The 19,763-nt window shown below is 49.0% G+C and overlaps 1 protein-coding gene across 36 annotated transcripts in view; it reads right to left on the bottom strand.

Moving 5' to 3' along the window:
- LOC119952981 (receptor-type tyrosine-protein phosphatase S-like) overlaps positions 1–19,763 on the bottom strand; it is a 561,150-nt gene that overhangs the window by 380,176 nt on the left and 161,211 nt on the right. For all 36 annotated transcript variants that reach the window (XM_038776673.1, XM_038776700.1, XM_038776702.1 and 33 more), the window contains one exon: positions 6,294–6,466. In XM_038776673.1, coding sequence (XP_038632601.1) covers positions 6,294–6,381 — 88 coding nt within the window. In that variant the 5' untranslated portion in view covers positions 6,382–6,466. The remainder of the gene's footprint in view (positions 1–6,293; positions 6,467–19,763) is intronic.

The raw sequence follows: 19,763 nt of genomic DNA on the forward strand, positions 1-19,763 counted from the left end.
CTCCACTTCCTATATATACCGCCTGCGCCCTTGCCCCCCCCCCCCCTCCCCCCGCAACCCCAGCTCAAATCCATAGTTTTCGCACAGTGGCATCAACATCGACATCTCCTCTATCCTAAAATACTTCTTCAGCTGATTCCAGACCTTTACTGTGGACTGTACTACTGGGCTCTCCGTGTATTTCCTTGGCGCCAGTAGCAATGTCATGTCACCATTGCCCTCAGGCAGCATCCCCTACAGGATTCTTCCTCCATCCTAACCATTCTGTCCCCTCTCCTTTCCATCACTGCCTCACCTTCTCCACTATCGACGCCCAGTAACAATGCAGCAGGCCAAACCCCCCCCTTCTGCCTCTGTAACAGGGTCCTCTTAACCCATGGCCCCTTCCCTGCCCATACAAAGTCTGAGATAATTGTACGAGCTTCTGGAAAAAGGCCTTCAGTACAAAAATCGGAAGCATCAATATGAACAGGAATCTCGGCAAAACATTCATCTTCACCACTTGGACCCTCCCTGCCAGAGTCAGAAGCAGGGTGTCCCACCTCTTCAGATCCTTCCTAACATCCTCCACCAGCTTTGTTAGATTCCCATTATGCAGCATCGCCACTCTTTTGCTACCGGAATCCCCAGATATTTAAACCTAACTCTAGCCACCTTGAATGGCAGCCCTCCTAGTTTGGCTCACTGACCCAGCTCGTTCACCGGGAACACTTCACTTTTCCCTATGTTTAATTTACATCCAGAGACCAATCACATAAATCATAGAATTTACAGTGCAGAAGGAGGCCAATTGGCCCATCAAGTCTGCACCATCTCTTGGAAAGAGCACCCTACCCAAGGTCCACACCTCCACCCTATCCCCATAACCCAGTAAACCCACCCAACACTAAGGGCAATTTTGGACACTAAGGCCAATTTATCATGGCCAATCCACCTAACCAGCACATCTTTGGACTGTGGGAGGAAACCGGAGCACCCGGAGGAAACCCACGCGCACATGGGGAGAACGTGCAGACTCCGCACAGACAGTGAGCCAAGCCGGGAATCGAACCTGGGACCCTGGAGTTGTGAAGCAATCGTGCTAACCACAATGCTACCGTGCTGCGTCTTACATCACAACACAAGGTCAAAATCCATGTCCTGGGTGTAGATCATTTCTGGATCCTGGAACTGGTCTCCCAGTTTCTTCCACCAGGGCCCCCGGGTAAACTGCAGCATGGTGTTGTGGGACTGCCTGGCTCTGGTTGCGACAGGAACAGACCTGCTGCTAAACATCACCGTATCCTGCTCAGTGGCCCCTTCCAAACTTGGAGCGTTCATCAGCAGCTCAATGTCCCTGTTGGTCTGGGCAAGCAGTGCCTCCTGCTGCTGCTCCGACTTCCCTGCAAGTTTCTTCTCATGAGATACTGGCCCAGCATTTCCTGCACCTGAGGATGTCACTTGTTTGTCCGCTCCTCGGACACTTGAGCAACTGGATGAAGTTTGACATATGCATCTACTTTAGCACGCAGTTCTGGTCTGCGTGTGTCTGTGGGGTCCTTTGGTCCCTGCTAGATGCATGATCTCAAGTTTCGACACTTATTCAGGAACTTCAAGAACAGCTGTCTGGATAATCACTGCTGCCCTGAATTTCTTAAGTGCCTGAACTTCTCCAACAGGCCCATAATCTTCCCCTGCTCTCCAGCGTGTCCGAGATGTACAAAAGCAGGTCGTCCGCGTATAGCGACACCCAATGCTCCCTGCTCCCCCTTGTAATCCCTTGCAACTCTGTCAACCACCTAAGGGCCATTGCCAGAAGATCTATAGCCAGCACAAACAACAGCGGTGACAGCTGTGCAGTTCAAAGTTTTGTGTACCCATAGTGTTGATCTGTACACTTGCCACTGGTGCCACGTATAACAGGCGCACCCATGTCACAAATGTCACCCCAAACACGAACCTTCCTAGGACCTCAAATAGGCACCGCCACTCCACCCAGTCAAATGCCTTCCCCGTATCCATGGACAACACCACCTCCAGTACCTGGTTTCTTGACGGAGCCATGATCACATTTAACAGCCTCCTTATATTACTAGAGAGCTGCCTGTCTGGTCCCCTGCAACCACTCCCGGGACATAATCTTCCATCCTTCCCACCACCAACTTAGGCAGCACTTTCACATCCGTATTTAACAGCAATATGTTGCTGCAATTATACAGGGCCTCGGTGAGGCCACACCTGGAGGATTGTGTGCAGTTTTGGTCTCCTTCTCGGAGGAAGGATGTTCTTGCTCTCGAGGGAGTGTAGCGAAAGTTTACCAGACTGATTCCAGGGATGGCGGGACTGTCATATGAGGAGAGATTGAGAAGGTTGGGATTGTTCTCGCTGGAGTTCAGAAGAATGAGGGGGGGATCTCATAGAGACTTATAAATGTTTAACAGGACTAGCCATGGTAAATGCAGGGTAGATGTTACCAATGATGGGTGTGTCCAGAACCAGGGGTCACAGTTTGAGGATTCAGGGTAAATCATTTCGGGCAGATATAAGGAGACATTTCTTCACGCAAAGAGTGGTGAGCCTGTGGAATTCATTACCACAGGAAGTAGTTGATGCTAAAACATTGAATATATTCAAGAGGCGGCTAGATATAGCACTTGGGGAGAACGGGATCAAAGGCTATGGGGAAAAAGCAGGATTAGGCTATTGAGTTGGATGATCTGCTATGATCGTGATGAATGGCGGAGCAGGCTTGAAGGGCCAAAGGCCTCCTCCTGCTCCTATCTTCTATGTATCTATGTATATGGGTCTATATTACCCAAATACCAATGGGTCCTTCCCATTCTTTAGTATCAATGTGATTGTTGCCTGTGTCATTGTCTCCAGTCGCCCCCCCCCCCCCCCCCCCCCCCCCCGATGCCAGACCCGTTCCAAGCTCCTTATAAAATTCCACTAGGTATCCATCAGGCCTCAAGGCCTTTCCCGACTTCATGCCCCGACTTAATACCCCTTATACTGTCCAATACCTCCTTTAGTGCCTGCCTCTTCTCTTCCTCCAACTAAATCCATCTAAAAAATGCCCCTTGTCCCCCTCCTCGCCCTCCTGTGGCCGCCTGTACAACTACTTATAGTAATCCCTAAATGCCTCATTTTTCTTCCCCAGCTCCAAAACAGCATCTCCTGCCCCATTCCGTATCTTCAATATTTTTCTGGATGCAGCTCTTCTCTGAAGCTGATGTGCTAACTTCCCTTCTCCCCGTATTCGTACTGCGCCCCCCTTGCCCTGCACAGCTGCCCTACCACTCTCCTCATCATCAACCTGTCAAATTGCCCCTGCAACGTTTTCCTCCTCACCAATCCCTCCATGGTGGGCACCAGCGAGTACTCCCTATCTACCTCAACTATCTTGTTCATTAACTGCTCACATTCCTCCCTCCTTTCCCTATCCTCATGTGCCTTGAACAAGATAATCTCCCCTTGGACCACCGCCTTTATGCTTCCCAAAATGTTGCTGCCGCCACCTCCCCGTTTTGGTTCAACTCAACATAGTCTTTAATCACCGACCGCACTTTATCACAAAACCCTCTATCCATCGACAACCTCGAATGGAGCCTCCACCCCAGCCTCTGCTCCCATCCTGATCTAAGCCAAATCTCCAGCCAATGGGATGCATGGTCCAAGATTACTATCCCCCGTACTCTGCCCCTCCACTCCAACCAAAACCTCCCACTCACCACAAAGGTTCTTGAATACATCTATAAACATGTGAGAAAAAGGAGTACTCCCTTCCCCTTGGGTTCTTAAAGAGCCACGGATTCATCATACCCACCTTTCCCATGAATCCCCCAGCTCCTTTGCCATTTGTATCCTACCCATTGACCGAGGACTCTATATATCTACCCTCAGCTCTCGAACACCATTGAAATTTCCTCCCATGATCAACTTGTATGTGGCAAAGTCCGGAATCATTGCCAGCAGCCCCGTCATAAACGTACATCATTCCAATTCAGTGTACATACATACACCAACACCATCGGCGTACCCTCCAATACTCCCCTCACACCAACACATACCTCTCACTCGGATCCCTCACTTCCTTTACACTCACAAACCCTGTTTTCTTGCTCATCAGAATAGTCAACCCCGCAACTTTGAATCAAACCCCGAGTGGAACACCTGACCCACCCATCCCTTTCTCAGCCTAACTTGGGGCTGGATTCTCCATTATTGGGACTATGTCCCCAAGCCAGCGTTAGAACGGTAGAGTTTTACGCCAGAAAAACTTGGATCAAAGGGACACAAATCCCAAGCCCTGCAGGGGGCTAGCAGGGACCCGGAGTAGATCTCGCAGCTTTTGCTGCAGATACAGGCCCCCGTACGTCCGGATCAGAGGCCACGCATGCGCATGGCGGCGGCCTCCAGCGGCCGCGCCGTGCTCCATGGCAGACTCGGACCGCGGAGCTAGACCCAAAAACGAGACCCTCCTGATCGGCCGCATGCCCAATCCTCAACCTCCGCACAAGCATTCCCCAGCCACCTATAAGGCCCTCCCTTCACTCCGATTGGCCCGCACCCGACCAGGGTGGCAAGTCTGCAGCCACCACGCGAGTATCCCGACTGGCTGGAGCACGATAGTTCGACGCAGTCGGGACTGTCACCGGGCAGGGGCGGAGAATTCCGGAGTGGGCCTTTGGCAATGGCCCCAGGGAGCTCGCAGAATCGGTGAACTGGCGCAGGTTCTGATTTCTTGCAGGATTCTTCGCCCCCGCGCCGGCCGCGATTTCGGCCGAGGATGCAGACAATCCAGTCCCTGATCCTTCACGCGGCGGTGCATCTCCTGGAAAAAGGCCACCTATACCTTCAAATTCTTGAGGTGCGCAAAGACCCAAGATCTTGTCACCCGTCCATTGAGCCCTCACACATTCCATGTTACAAGTCTTACCGGAGGCTTGCGCCTCCATTTCCCTCTACCATTCGCCATCTTCCCCTTTTGGCTCTGCCCCAAAGGAGTAGGGTGGGGGGTGGGGAACGTCCTCCATCTGCCAAAAATGTTCAGTTCTCCCCCAGTTTCTGCTCCTTGATAAAGTCATTGGCCACTTCTGGGATCTCAAAATAGTATTACCGGCCATCAAAAGTTACCGATATTTTCGCCGGGTAGAGCACCCCAAACCTGATCTGCCGTCGATACAGCACCGCTCCAGCACTGTTGAACCCCGCACTCTGTTTTGCTAGTGCAGCTCCAATGTCCTGGTATATTTGGACCTTGTTCCCCTCCTATTCACAATTCCACTTCTCTTTGGCCAACTGCAGGATCTTCTCTTTCTCCAAAAACTTGTGGAGTCTCATGATCACCGCCCGCAGCGGCTCCCCAGCTCTTGGCTTCTACCTCAGAGGCCGATGCACTCTGTCCACCTCCAGGTTGTTTTTCAGCACCCCCTCTACCACCAGCATCCTCAAAACTTACTTCGTGGCTCCTTCAAGCAGGCCGACTATTCGCAGATTCTGCCTTCTCGACCTGTTTTCCTGCTCCTCCCCCTTTGCTCTCAGTATCTTGCGCCTCACCTCTGCCTCCAGTGCCACCACTCTACCGCTGTGTTCCGACATCACCCTCTCCATCTCTTGAATATGCGACCCCTGTGCCTCCAGACATTTTTCCACCCTCTCCATCGATCCCTTCAGGGATGCCACAGCCCCTTCGATCTGTCCTCCTGCAGCTCCTTCCTCTGCTGATGGAGCTCTTCCCTGATGAAGGCCATCAACTGTTCCATCTGGGCCTTCCAACTTGCACTGACCCTTCCCCCTCTGACATCTTTCCCATAGCTGCTACGTCACAGGTCTCTTCCAACTCCTTGGCCAGGTCTTTCACCTTCTTCTGCCGGGTTTGGTCACCAGCAGACATGCCACTCATGGGGGGATACCTCTCCTCCGGCCTTCAGCTACACTTCTCTGCATACGACCACTCACACCATGGTCGCCTCCGGAAGTCCAACTGTTTGTTGATCTCACAAGAGTGAGGTACAGGATAGCAGACAGCACCCATGGATCTTTACATCAACTAGAATCAGAACCCTCAAAGGAAAAGAATACGAACACAGGAACAGCAGTGTGCATTGCAGTTTCTTGAGCCTGTTTCACTGTTAAATTAGAATATGAATAATATCGTAAATATAACACAAGTTTATCAATCACTCTTCGAAAAGTCAGGCTGATAAATTACCGCAATGGTGATATTCAATCATTTTTTTTTCTTTCTACATCATCTTGTCGATCGCTTTCAGTAGTATCACCACTAGTTTCACCAAATAGGAAAGGCTTACCTTCAATAGTGGAGTCAGCCAGCACCAAGGACAACAAAGCCATTGCAAAGACAACCGGAGGCATCATCAAGTAACTTGGTAACAGCATCCTTGGTGATGACCTTTAACACTGGCCTGGAAGCCAAGGCCTGGACCAGCGTAACAGCCGTTTTCAGATAGGACTCACTTTAAGTCTGAAAAGAGAGGATAGAGAAACAAAGAATAAGATTTCAATTGTGCACATTTTAAACCAAAGTGGCCAACAAAAGTCTTAGCTTTAACTAATGGGATATTATTTTTCAATTTGAAGTGAGTGGCTCAGTAATCCTGGTGCAGGCTGTTGTGTTATGCTGCTTCGGATAACACAGGCCGATACTTGATGCAGTCTTAACTAAAGGATGCTCCAGACTCTGAAATTAGTTCAACGTGTTTATTGAACTAGTAACACAGTTCCCAAATGTTTTTGACTCTCTGCTAATCTAATTGTAGTAACTCAGTCTAACTGTACCAGCTTGCTCTAAGCCACGTGCTGGGATGTGATGCTGCTGATCAACCCTGTCTAACTCTCTAGATGTCTGTCTGTGGAAAGAGGCAGGGTATGATTGCCTCATCCCTTTTATAGTCTTTATGTCATGCCCCCTTGTGGTGATGCCACCTCTGAGTGTCCTGACTGCCCATTGGTTGTGTCCTATTCTGAGTGTTCATTGGTTGCGTGTTTGCATATCATGACACAGGCCTTTCTGTTCAGGGAACTGGGATTAAATCTCGTACCAGGTAATGATCCCTTACTCTCCGAGCTGTAAGAATCCTAAGTGAAAGGAGTTTTGACAGAGTCCACCCGTTTTCTCGTGGTCAAGGCTCCACAGAACAAAACATCTCAATAATGTGACATTAAAGTGCCATTATTCTTCACAAAAGTCTTGGGTGTAATGTGCATGTGCAACATTGGCACAGTCGGGGCTATTAGACGTTTGGAGAAACGTGGCTGGTGCAGTACTAAGTGAGCACTCCTCCAGAATACAAAAATTTTTATTTTCAATTATTAAGGTTGCTATGACTTGTGCCTGGACAATTAGCAGGGGTTTGGAAACCAACAGAAAACTGACTATTCCTTCCCTCAGAAAAGCCATATTTGAACTTTGAAATAAAACAGTTCAACATTGCAGAAAGATTGAGAGAACTCTTATCATTGACTCAGTCAGCAGGTGGACTAACCATTGGGGCATGAAGCCAAACAACAAAAAAAGGTGCCCAGTTCGAGTCCCCATCTAGTACTTTAGAATAGAGAGAGTACAACAATTGACCAATTAAAGTAAATCAAACAAACTGAGGGACAAATTGAAAGGACAGCTCCTTAAAGGACACTGCCTTAAAGAAAAAAAAACGAATCATAAATGAAAATTAAAGGGCAGCACGGTGGCCTAGTGGTTAGCACAGCTGCCTCACGGCGCTGAGGTCCCAGGTTCGATCCCGGCTCTCGGTCACTGTCCACGTGGAGTTTGCACATTCTCCCCGTGTCTGCGTGGGTTTCGCCCCCACAACCCAAAAAATGTGCAGAGTAGGTGGATTGGCCACGCTAAATTACCCCTTAATTGGAAAAAATAATTGGGTGATCTAAATTTTAAAAAAAAAATGAAAATTAAAGCATCAAATCAAAATGTGACTAAATGGACTGATAATGCACCCTAGTCCCCACAGTGCCCACTGGGTAGGGAAGGCCTTGATGGTGTCAGTGGGCTCCGCGTGTTCCCTTTCCAGGGACACCCCATCGTAAGTGTAGCTGCGGTGGAAGGGAAGACAGTTGGGTTGGATGGCCCCCTCGGTCGACCCCAGCCTGGATCTGTTGATTGAAAGTTTGGTCAGGCCCAGAAGCAGATTCATGAGATGGTCCTTCTCCTTCCCCTCTCCGCACTGCATGCTCATAGATTAAAAGAGTAGAGCTGAAGTGCAAACAAGGCTGTAATGAAAAGCTTCTTAAAAAAACTAAAAAGGGGGTGAAGTCTAAAACAACCTATATAAGCATGAGTCAGCACTTGCTAATGGGTGAGGGAGAAAGAATATGCAAAGTTGTGGCATCCTTATAGTAACATCTAGTAGGCAACTGCCTGAGACAAGATCAATAGATCCTAGCAGAGAAGGAGCCTCTTCCATAAAAACTTTGGATTTTATAAATCCTTTCCTCTAATTCAATTGTGAGATTTAATTTCTAATACTTTTCCATTACAACTTGAAAGAGAGACAGTCTGCTTGTGGGTGGAACACACCAGTCATGTTGAATAAAAGCCAGCAAAGAATGATGACCATTTGAATGATTTGACCAGAAATACATGAATATAAGAAAAAACATAAAACGCAGCTTGCCAGGCTCTCCTTCAACCACCTTTGAGGTCACTCCTGAGGTCAAGGTAAAGAATCGCATCCTTTCAGTGAATGGAGAGATAAACAATCTGGCTGATTCAGCACAGTTTCAGATTCAGGCCCAGAATCTTTCATTGACATCTCTCCTCCCATTGCAATAACGGTTAAGACCTAATAATAACAACCTCTCCAAATACAAGTCTGGACAGGCTCCTGTGGTCACAACGCTTGTTGATATTCAGAGAAACTGCCAAGCCTGGGTAAATGAGGCAATGGTCTCATTTTTCAGGAGCACATTTTGTAGAATATTAAAATGCGTATCCAAATATTAGGCTTGTATATCCTGAGGAGAGAATATCCTTTATCCAACGTGGAACTTTCAGCCCATTTTCTGTTTGATGTAGAAACACAGAAACGTTCAGCCACACTAGCTTTCTTCATTATTCATTTCGGTTATCCCTGAGCTGTACCTCAACTCCATTTACCTGCTTTATCCCTTTTGGGGCACACAATCCCAGATTCCCACAAAACCGCTTCCGGATTCAGCTATTTTAAGATCATATCCCCACAGTCTGGATTGCGCCAAGAATGGAGATAGTTTGGAAGTAATCAATTGTGAAGAGGATTTTACCGAGAATTATACACAATAGACAAGAAAATATCGATAGCATCCCTATAGTACACAAGAGGCCATTTGACCAATCGAGTCTGCACCCATGCTCTGGAAGAGCGCCATACCCAAAACCACGTTTCCCCACCTAACCATTAGACATCAAGCGCAAATTTAGCATGGCCAATCCACCTAACCTGCACATCTTTGGACTGAAAACATTGAAGACAATCATATGGACTCGAAATGCTAGCTCTGTTTCTTTCTCCATCCTTTCAGACCTGCTGCGTTTGTCTAGCATTTTTTGTTTTTATTCGCATAGAAACGCTGTTTGGCCTGACCAGTCCATGCCAGTGCTCATGTTCCAATTGAGTCTCCCCTTATTCTTCCTGCGATCCCTGGGAATAGTGGGATTGTCTATTGAGGAAAATGGGCCTGTATTCTCTAGAGTTGCAAATACTGTGAGTTAATCTCATTGAAACTTACAAAATTATTAACAAGGTGAGACAGGGTAGATGTGAATGGGATGTTTCCCCTGGCTGGTGAGTCCAGAATCAGGGGATACAGCCTCAGAATAAGGGGAAGCCTCTTCAGAATTCTCTGCTTGACACATTGGCAATTCTCTTGTATTGGAGAAGGCGTGCAGTTATCTCAGTTGATTTGGTGGCGAGCGTGTCGTTTGGAATAGGAACAGCGCCGGTTCAATTGCCATTCAGACCTCCCTTCTCACGCTTCGCAAGAGTGAAAAGCATAAGCAAACAACCACTGACAAAATAAACACCAAAAAAAACGGTTCAGGACCACGCATCAGCAGACAATGAGCCAATCACCTGACTCCAGCTGAACAAATGAATGTAATATTGATGCTTTTTAGTTTAGCTCTTCATTGCAAATGGAAATGCTCTCTCCAAGTTTACTCTTATCCTGGTAGGTATAACCTATTCTAGTGTCATGCTTGCTATTTTTATTTGCAATCTTTCCAATGCCTCTATATCTTTTTTTATAATATGGTAGCCACAGCTCTACACATGGTCCAAGTGTGGTCTGATCAAGGTTTGGTACAAGTTGATAGTAACTGCTCAATTTCATCCCCCTAGAAATAATCTCCAAGTGCTCGACTTGTTTGTGTTTCGGACTTATCGAGCAGGGTCACAACTTTAAGAGATTTGCGTATTTGTATTCCCAGATTCCTTTGCTCCTCTACCCATTTAAATGCTCATTTTCCAAGTAACAAGGGATCTCTTTAAAAATGTAGTACCTCAGACTTATCTATATTGACTTTTCTCACCAGTTATATGCCAATTCTAACTTGTTGCCGACCTCCCCAATAACTCCTCCCCACCGAAAAACCAAACCCCCACACCCCCATTTGTTACCATCTGTAAATTTAGAAAAAGTTTTTTGATTCCAAAGTCTGAATCGCTAATATAAATTGTGGATTGTGGTCTGAGCACTGGACCTTGTGGGAACCCATTTCTAAGCCTCAGCCACTCTGAATCCCTTATTCTTTACGTATTGTCCTGAAGCCAGTTAGCTACCTATTCTGAAACTTGTCCCCTGATCCCACATGTTAATCTTATTCATTACTATATATTGTGGAACCTTAACACAGGCCTTTTGGAAATCTAGATATATTACATCTACTACATTACCCTTGTGTGCTCTCTTTTTTTTTCAAAAATTCAATGAGGTTGGTGAAGCATGGCTTTCACCTTTGAAATCCGATCTGACTACTCATTATTACATTTTTGATTTCTAGCTTTTTAAAAAGTTCCTTCAGCAGAGATTCCATTATCTTTCCACCACTGTTAAGCTAAGTGAACTATCTCCCTTGTTAGATACAGGTATAATATCAGCAGTCATCAGGTACTACAACGTTTCCTAGCAAACTATGAAAGGTGTATAACATAGTGCCTCTGTTATCTCTTCCTTAAGTACTTGTAAAAGTTGCAGATGCAATCCATCCAGACCAGGGGATTCATCCCTCTATCAGTTGGACAAATGTATTTAATATCTTTCCTCTCTCCATTTTAAATGTGGTTACATAATTTCTAAATTTAGAGTTCCCAATTATTGTTTTCCAATTAAGGGGTAGCGTGGCCAATCCACCCACCCTGCACATCTTTGGGTTGTGGGGGCAAGACCCACACAAACATGGGGAGAATGTACAAACTCTACATGGACAGTGACCTAGGGCCGGGATCGAACCTGGGTCCTTGGCGCCATGAGGCAGCAGTGCTAACCACTGTGCCACCATGGTGCCCTATCATTTCCAACTTATGATGGACACCGGGGGCGGAATTCTCCGCAAGGCCCAACGCCGTCGTGAAACCTGGAGAGGTTCTCGACGGCATCAGAAGCCTCTCCCGGCCCCCTATTCTCCCCTACCCGGGGGGATAGGCGGGCCGTACCGGGAAACTCAGCGGCCGGGCCTTGTCCCTGGCTTCAAGGCCCGGCACGCTAAGAATGTCGCCGCGGCGGCGCCTAATGACGTCAGCCGCGCATGCGCGGGTTGGACAGCTCAAACCCGTGCATGCGCGGTTGCCGTCTTTCCCCTCAGCTGCCCCGCAAGACGTGGCGGCTTGATCTTGCGGGGCGGTGGAGGGGAAAGAGTGCGTCCCCTTGAGACGCCGGCCCGACGATCGGTGGGCACCAATCGCGGGCCAGTCCCCTCCCGAGCCCGGTTGTGGTGCTCGATCCCCGATCCACCCCCCCTAGGCCCCACACTTACCTGGCACGCCATGTTGAAGCCGGCAGCGACCAGGTGTGGTTGGCGCCGTCGTGAACAGGTCGGGAACGGCAGGCCGCTCGGCCCATCTGGGTTGGAGAATAGCGGGCCGCCGTGAAAAACGGCGGCCCGCGTTTCTCCGAGTGGCGTGTCGGAAAACCGGACACGCCATTTTGGGGGGGTGGGAGAATAGCGGGAGGTGCGGGAGCGGACCTCCCGCTATTCTCCCACCCATCGTGGTTGCGGAGAATCGCGGCCCTGATCTGGCTCCCTGATAAATACTGAAGCAAAACAATTATTTAATGTTTCTGTCATTTCATTATCTCTGCCTAAGATTCTATTCAGGCTGTGCCTTGGCGGCCATATTCAGACAGTGATGACTTTGCAGCATTACTGTCTCAGAACCAGAAGAATGTGGTTTATGCTCCATGGATAAACTACTCTGACATTCCAGTGTAGTACGGAGCGAGTGTGCAGAGGTGCAATGCCTTTGATGTGGTTAAACTGATTGCACCTGTAGCGCAGGTGGATGCTGAAGGGACTGTGTTGCAGCTTACTAAAGAGCAGGAATTTCTCCCAGTGCCCTGGCCAACCCTCCTGCCTCTTTAACCACTCCACTGACACAAGCATCTTGACTTTCATCCCACAGCTGCTTGCTGTGTGAAAAATGACTGCTTTGTTTTACTGTCAGTGCACTTGAAAGTAATTGATTATATATGAGGCACTTTGTCATTTTCTAAGAGATGTGATAAGATGCAATATAAATGCAATCACCCTTTCAATGACATGAGGCTAGCATCCTATCCAGGGGCTTGCTGAGATTCTCCAACAGCTATAAATAAATGTAAAACTTTAATGAAAGGAAATTTCTAAGATGGTGGATTCCAGTACTCTAAAAGTCAAATGTGACGTTTGTCTCTCCTCTACTCTCTCACATATTAGAAACTTCCTGAGTCCCACTTTCTCAAAGCTGATGCCGACTCAAAATTGGAACTAATCTGCATATCAAAACGGGAGTCGACAAGACTCAAACGTGCTTTCTAAGATGTCAATCATGGTTTGGAGCACTCCTACCTCAGAGGCAGAAGATTGTGTTCAACTTGCACTCGAGAGACAAATTCTAGGCTGGCCTTCCAGTGCAATATTGAGGGAGTGCTGCACTGTTGGTGGGGGGGTTTCTGTCATTCTGATGCGGCATTAAAGCATTATTTCCCTATTGAGAGTGTTAATGTTGAAATTGTGCTGCAATTGAGTGCATGCATTACTTTGGTAATGAAGAGCAATTGCCCCCATGCGGGAAAGGATTAAGGAATTATTGCAAGAGTAGAAAAAAAAACAGTTCACACACTGAGTGTTCGGGGGAAAGAGAGGAATCCGTGTGTTTGCTCTGTAGGCCGGAATTTTCCGGCTATTCCTGCTGATGGATCTTCCGGTTCCACCGAAGGTGAACCCCCACCATGGGTTTCCCAGTGATGTACCATCAATTGAACGCGAGACGAGTTGCTGAACAAAAGTATGGCTTTAATCTACTAGATGTTAGCCCTGCGGTCGATTACAGTAGAAGGACGACCACCGGGAGTACTGGGTATTTATACCCCGCCCTGGAGGCGGGGTTAACTCAGCCTCTCGACCAATCGGGGAGCCGTCACATGACTGGTCTCAACCAACCGGTCGAGAGGCACATGACCGACCAGGGCCAATGGTAAGCCGGTGTTCTGCACCAATGGCAGGCAGCTATGCTAATCATACCACCACACCCAGCGAGTTGGGGGGGGGGGGATGAAAATGGGTAACCCTGTTGACAGCAGCGGGACCATAATGACCAATGGCAGGCTTTCTCTGCCACTGTGAATTACGCCACGGTAGAAAATCCCGCCTGTAGTCTTGAAACTAAACCTGGTTTAAGGAAAAAGCAAGTTTCATATTCAGCCTTCCTTCAATATATGATGAGTGGATTTAACAAAGTAGATATAAGACATAGGAGCAGAATTAGGCCACTCAGCCCATTGAGTCTGTTCCACCATTCAATCATGGCTGATATTTTTCTCATCCCCATTCTCCTGCCTTCTCCCCATAATCCTTGATCCCCTTATTAATCAAGAACCGATCTATCTCTGTCTGAAAGACACTCAGTGATTTGACCTCCACAGCCTTCTGCAGCAAAGAGTTCCACAGATTAACCACCCTCTGGCTGAAGAAATTCCTTCTCATCTCTGTTTTAAAGGATCGTCCCTGTGGTCTGAGATTGTGTCCTCTGGTCCTAGTTTTTAAAAAAGATCCCATGGCAATAACCCAAGAAAAGGGATGTTCCCCTGGTGTCCTGATTAACATTTAACCCTTACACAACATCTGAATCAGATCACCTGATTATCACCTTGCTTTTATGAGGGGGTTCGCTCTGCACAAACTGACTGCCGCATTTTCTACATTGCAACGCTGGCTTCAAACATATTCCATTGGCAGTAATCACTTTGGGATGTCTGGAGATAAATACAGGTGATTTATTTTAGACATAGGGCGAAAATGCCTCACAGACTAATAAATCACGCTTCGAGGGCACCCAGAGGAAAAGCTGCCCAAAATCGGAAACCATTCTGGAATGTTAACACTGTGTTCAGCTTGCTGCATTCACTGCATTATGGTGGCATACTGCAAACACTGAAGCACAAATAAACCTGGCTGCAGACCAGGGTTAGAAGAGACTGTTAAATATGCGCTATGGGAAAACATAGTAACTTGCAACTTTCTGGAATGTCTGACTTTAATTTCAAACTGTTGTGCCCTAAAATGAAGGAAAATTAAAGCTGAACGTATTTCACAGGATAATGATTCTGCTTTGCTCTCTGACTCCATCTATCACTGCTCGACCGTCATGCCACCTGTGCCACATTGCCCTCCCTTGAATTTATACATGCCACCTCGCACATAGTGGAGGGATGTCAGTGCTAAGGAACGGAATTGTTCCCAATGCCAAGACACTCCCAGACCAGGTATAGCAGATTCCAAGTAAGTGCGTTTAAGCAATAGCTGCTCGTTGTTGTAGCTGAGCAAAGGTTAATGTGGGACTGGAGAACAGAATCACCCACAGTATGATGTAGAGAATCACATGATCGCATACTGAGGCATTGGCCGGGATTCTGCCTTCCGGGACTAAGTCCCCACGCCGGCGGGAAAACCGGCACCAACGAATCTGGTGTCAACGAGCCCCCAAGGTGAGGAATTCTCACCTGTCTCGGGGGCTAGGTGGGCGCCGGAGGGGTTGGCGCAGCTCCAGACAGCGCTGAAGAGACTGCGCAAGTTCGCGCATGTGCGGAACGGCCATCGTGATCTCGCGCATGCACGAACTGCCAGCGTGATTCCGCGCATGCGCAGACCGGCTGTTGTATTTTGCCGTATGCATGGGGGCGGGGGGGGGGTTCACTGTGCCGGCCATGGCGGAACCTTACAGGGGCCGGCGCAGAAGGAAGAAGTGCCCCCACGAGCAGGCCCGCCCGCAGATCGGTGGGCCCCAATCACGGGCCAGGCTACTGTGGAGGCCCCCCCTGGCCTCGGATCCCCCCCCTTCCGGAGGACCACCTACGTCGACTTACCTGCCAGGTCCAACCATGTGGGACCATACATAACCCACGCCGGCGGGACTGGCTAGAAATGGACGGCCGCTCGGCCCATCGAGGCCCCGAGAATCGCCGAGGGGGCTGCTACCAATGGCCCCCCACCAGCGTGATGGGAACCCGCCCCCGCCCGAAAAACAGCGTCAGAGAATACGGGAGCCGGCGTTGGGGCGGTGAGGCGAGATTCGCGCCGCCCCCCGGGGATTTTCTGAACCGGCGGGAGGGTCGGAGAATCCTGCCTATTGAGTCTGGAAGGAGTCAGCACGGCAGTACCTGGGATACGTACATAGTTATGGCTGAACAATAAAAGGTCTATGTTTAAATATACAATTCTCTGAACCTCTTAATGAGAGACCATACAAACTATCCCATTATAAAACCTTGACGGATACCCAACCTCAGAACTGCACCATTTTATTGGACCAGGGAGCCATTTTTATCCAGTTTCCACCACCATCAGTGCCGCCCCCCCCCCCCCCCCCCCCCCCCCCCCCATCCCACCCCCTGGCTCTAGCTATCTCCGCCTCCACCTTCCCCTTCCAAGCCCAGACCATTTCCACCTACCCTCTCCATCCCCTCTCCCCAAACCAGCTCCACTACCCCCCTCCATTACCCCCCACCCCAAAGTCTGACTGCACCTACTCCTTCCATCTGCCCCCTCCTACCCCCTCACCAACCGGTTCCACCTATGCTTTCCACCAGCACCCTGCCCCCCCCCCCCCCCCCACCACACACATACCTGCTCTCTGGCATGCTGTGCCAGATAAGCAGCTCGCTGCAGTGCAGTGTGGCCAATGAAAGCCGGGAGACCCTGCTCCCAGAATCTACACAGCTCCCCACACCTCATGAGATCCAATGCGATCTCACCAGACGTTGTGATGTAAATCCCCCCCATTGTGGGTGGGATCACTTTTTGGCAAATCTGCATATTCGAGCGAGGCAGCTAACCTCCCTCTAATTTGCAGATTCCTGAGGTGCCTAAGGCTTTGGGATTCATCCCCTTCATTTTGGAGACCTCGGGTGAGCGCCAATCAGCAGTGGTCTCCACAAACAAGATGTGGAGATGCTGGCGTTGGACTGGGGTGAGCACAGTGAGAAGTCTTACAACACCAGGTTAAAGTCCAACTGTTTGTTTCCAACACTTTCTTTCGGAGCACTGCTCCTTCCTCAGGTGAATGAAGAGGTAGGTTCCAGAAACATATGCATAGGCAAAGTCAAAATGCAAGACAATGCTTTGAATGCGAGCATTTGAAGGTAATTAAGTCTTTACAGATGCAGAGAGAGGGGTAATCCCAGGTTAAAAGAGGTGTGAATTGTCTCAAACCAGGACAGTTGGTAGGATTTCGCAAGCCCAGGCCAGATGGTGGGGATGAATGTAATGCAACATGAATCCAAGGTCCCAGTTGAGGCCATAATCATATGTGCGGAACTTGACTATAACTTTCTGCACGGCGATTTTGCGTTGTCGCGCGTCCTGAAGGCCGCCTTGGAGAACGCTTTCCCGGAGATCAGAGGCTGAATGCCCTTGACTGCTGAAGTGTTCCCCGACTGGAAGGGAACATTCCTGCCTGGTGATTGTCTATATATATATATATATATATGTTTCTGGAACATACCTCTTCATTCACCTGAGGAAGGAGCAGTGCTCCGAAAGCTAGTGTTTGAAACAAACCTGTTGGACTTTAACTTGCTGTTGTAAAACTTCTTACTGTCCACAAGCAAGGATCAGACAGAACGACACTCATGGGTCTCTCCCAGGGGATCGGAGGCCCCCAGCTGGATTTGGGCAGGGTGGTGCACCAGCTTGGCACCCTGGCAGTGCCAAGGTGCCCAGGTGGCAGTTATTGTATGTGCGATCAGGTCTGAGCTGCCGGCCGCCCCCCCCTCCCCCACCATCGTGCATTTGGGCTGGGGGGCTGTGGAGGATTGTTCCGGAGCCTTGGAGATCTCTCCCTGCACTGGGGAGTTCCGGCAGGTGGCGTTCCCCACTGCACAAAATGGGGCTATGTGCAGCCATGGCCGGGCGTTCCCCGTTCAGGCCCCTTATGCAACGCGAGTCGCATTGAATAGGCATATGCTTCTCGGCACTCTGAGCTGCAAGAAACACGTTGCTAAACACGCGCTCACTAGCGACTTTGTTCACTTTTGGGAGAATTACCCTCATTGTTTTTGTGATGTTGATATCTGCCTACCAGAAATTGGATCGGAGTGAGTCTGGCCAAATCATGTCACATCGCCAGCAGATACAGACTTCATCAAGCTTGGGCTGGATTTGTCCTCAACTGTGTTTAATTCAGTTCTCTCACAAAGTATCTCCACAGAATAAAACTGGCCTCATGGTCTAAACCTTGTTTTATTCTAGTATCATGGTTGCCTTCAAATTAATTTGTGTCGGAATTTGAAAAAGTACCTGAAGTGGGTATCCTTCTATTGTAGTTGGAGTGATATGCACTCATTGGATGGAATTTAATGCCCTCCTTCACGGTGGGTTAGGCGGTTAAATCATGTGGGGTGGTGGTGGGTGAGGACTCCATCACTTTCCTGCTTCTGCCCTGATTAAAGTCCGGGCAGGAAAACTCCCACCACCAAGGGGCAGCAGGGTAGCATGGTGGTTAGCATAAATGCTTCACAGCTCCAGGGTCCCTGGTTCGATTCCCAGCTGGGTCACTGTCTGTGTGGAGTCTGCACGTCCTCCCCCTGTGTGCGTGGGTTTCCTCCGGGTGCTCCGGTTTCCTCCCACAGTCCAAAGATGTGCGGGTTAGGTGGATTGGCCATGCTAAATTGCCCGTAGTGTCCTAATAAAAGTAAGGTTAAGGGGGGGGGGGGTTGTTGGGTTACGGGTATATGGTGGATACGTGGGTTTGAGTAGGGTGATCATGGCTCGGCACAACATTGAGGGCCGAAGGGCCTGTTCTGTGCTGTACTGTTCTATGTTCTATGTTCTATAATTGAAGCCGTCAAGTGGATAATTAATGCCCAATTAAGGGTATTGGCCAACCGTCACTGGTATTTACCGAGTGACGTGCAAAGAACTTAGCCAGCACGAAGCCCAAAAAGCAACCGGTCACAGACTTCCATGGACAAGGGCGTCACATGTGATGGAGTGGGGGGTGGGGGGAGGGGAGGGGAGGGGGGCAGGTGGACGGGTGGGCCCCAGTTCAAATTGAGGATCTGCCATCAATAAGGAGGAGGGAGGTTCTCTTGCTGTCGATCCTCTGGTGATAAGGAGCAGCGACCTTCAGATTTCCGGCAGGAGCAGTGGCCAGGGGTCTGTCGGGTAGGTAAGTTTACCTCTTTAAAAACTTACCTTGCAGGAGAAGCAGCCTTCAGAGTTTTGGTGGGAGCAGAGGCCAGAGGTCTGGCGGGAAGGTAAGTTTACCTCTTTAAAAACTTACCTTGAAGAGTGACATCACAGCAAAGCAGTGACCTGATTGGCTGGTAAGGAAAGTGCTCCAATTAGCAGTAACTGGGAGAAATTTAACTCTTTGTGCTTTGTGGTAAGTATTGTGATTGGTAAGTAAAATCCTTATTCCTTTCACTTATTCATTATTTGATATTATATTTGTAATCAGTCAAGGTAAAGTGTAAGAATGGCAGGAGATCCCAGACCCGTGTTATGCTCCTCATGCTCAATGTGGGAGTTCAGGGACGCGGCCGATGCCCCCGACTCCTTCATGTGCGGGAAGTGTGTCCAGCTGCAGCTCCTGTTAAACCGCATGATGGTTCTTGAGCTGCGGATGGACTCACTTTGGAGCATCCGTGATGCTGAGGAGGTCGTGGATAGCACATTCAGTGAGTTGGTCACACCGCAGATTAGGGTTGGTGAGGGAGACATGGAATGGGTGACCAAAAGGCAGAGAAAGAGCAGGAAGGCAGTACAGGTGTCCCCTGCGGTCATCTCCCTCCAAAACAGGTATACCGTTTTAGATACTGTTGGGGGGAGATGACTCACCAGGGGAAGGCAGTAGTAGCCAGGCTCATGGCACCATGGTTGGCTCTGCTGCACAGAAGGGCAAGAAAAAGACTGGCAGGGCTATAGTCATAGGGGAGTAGACAGGCGCTTCTGTGGTCAAAAATGAGACTCCCGAATGGTATGTTGTCTCCCGGGTGCACGGGTCAGGGATGTCTCAGATCAGCTGCAGGACATACTGAAGGGGGAGAGTGAACAGCCAGTTGTTGTGGTG

Source organism: Scyliorhinus canicula, chromosome 18, assembly GCF_902713615.1.
Source record: "Scyliorhinus canicula chromosome 18, sScyCan1.1, whole genome shotgun sequence".
Classification (NCBI taxonomy): Eukaryota; Metazoa; Chordata; class Chondrichthyes; order Carcharhiniformes; family Scyliorhinidae; genus Scyliorhinus; species Scyliorhinus canicula.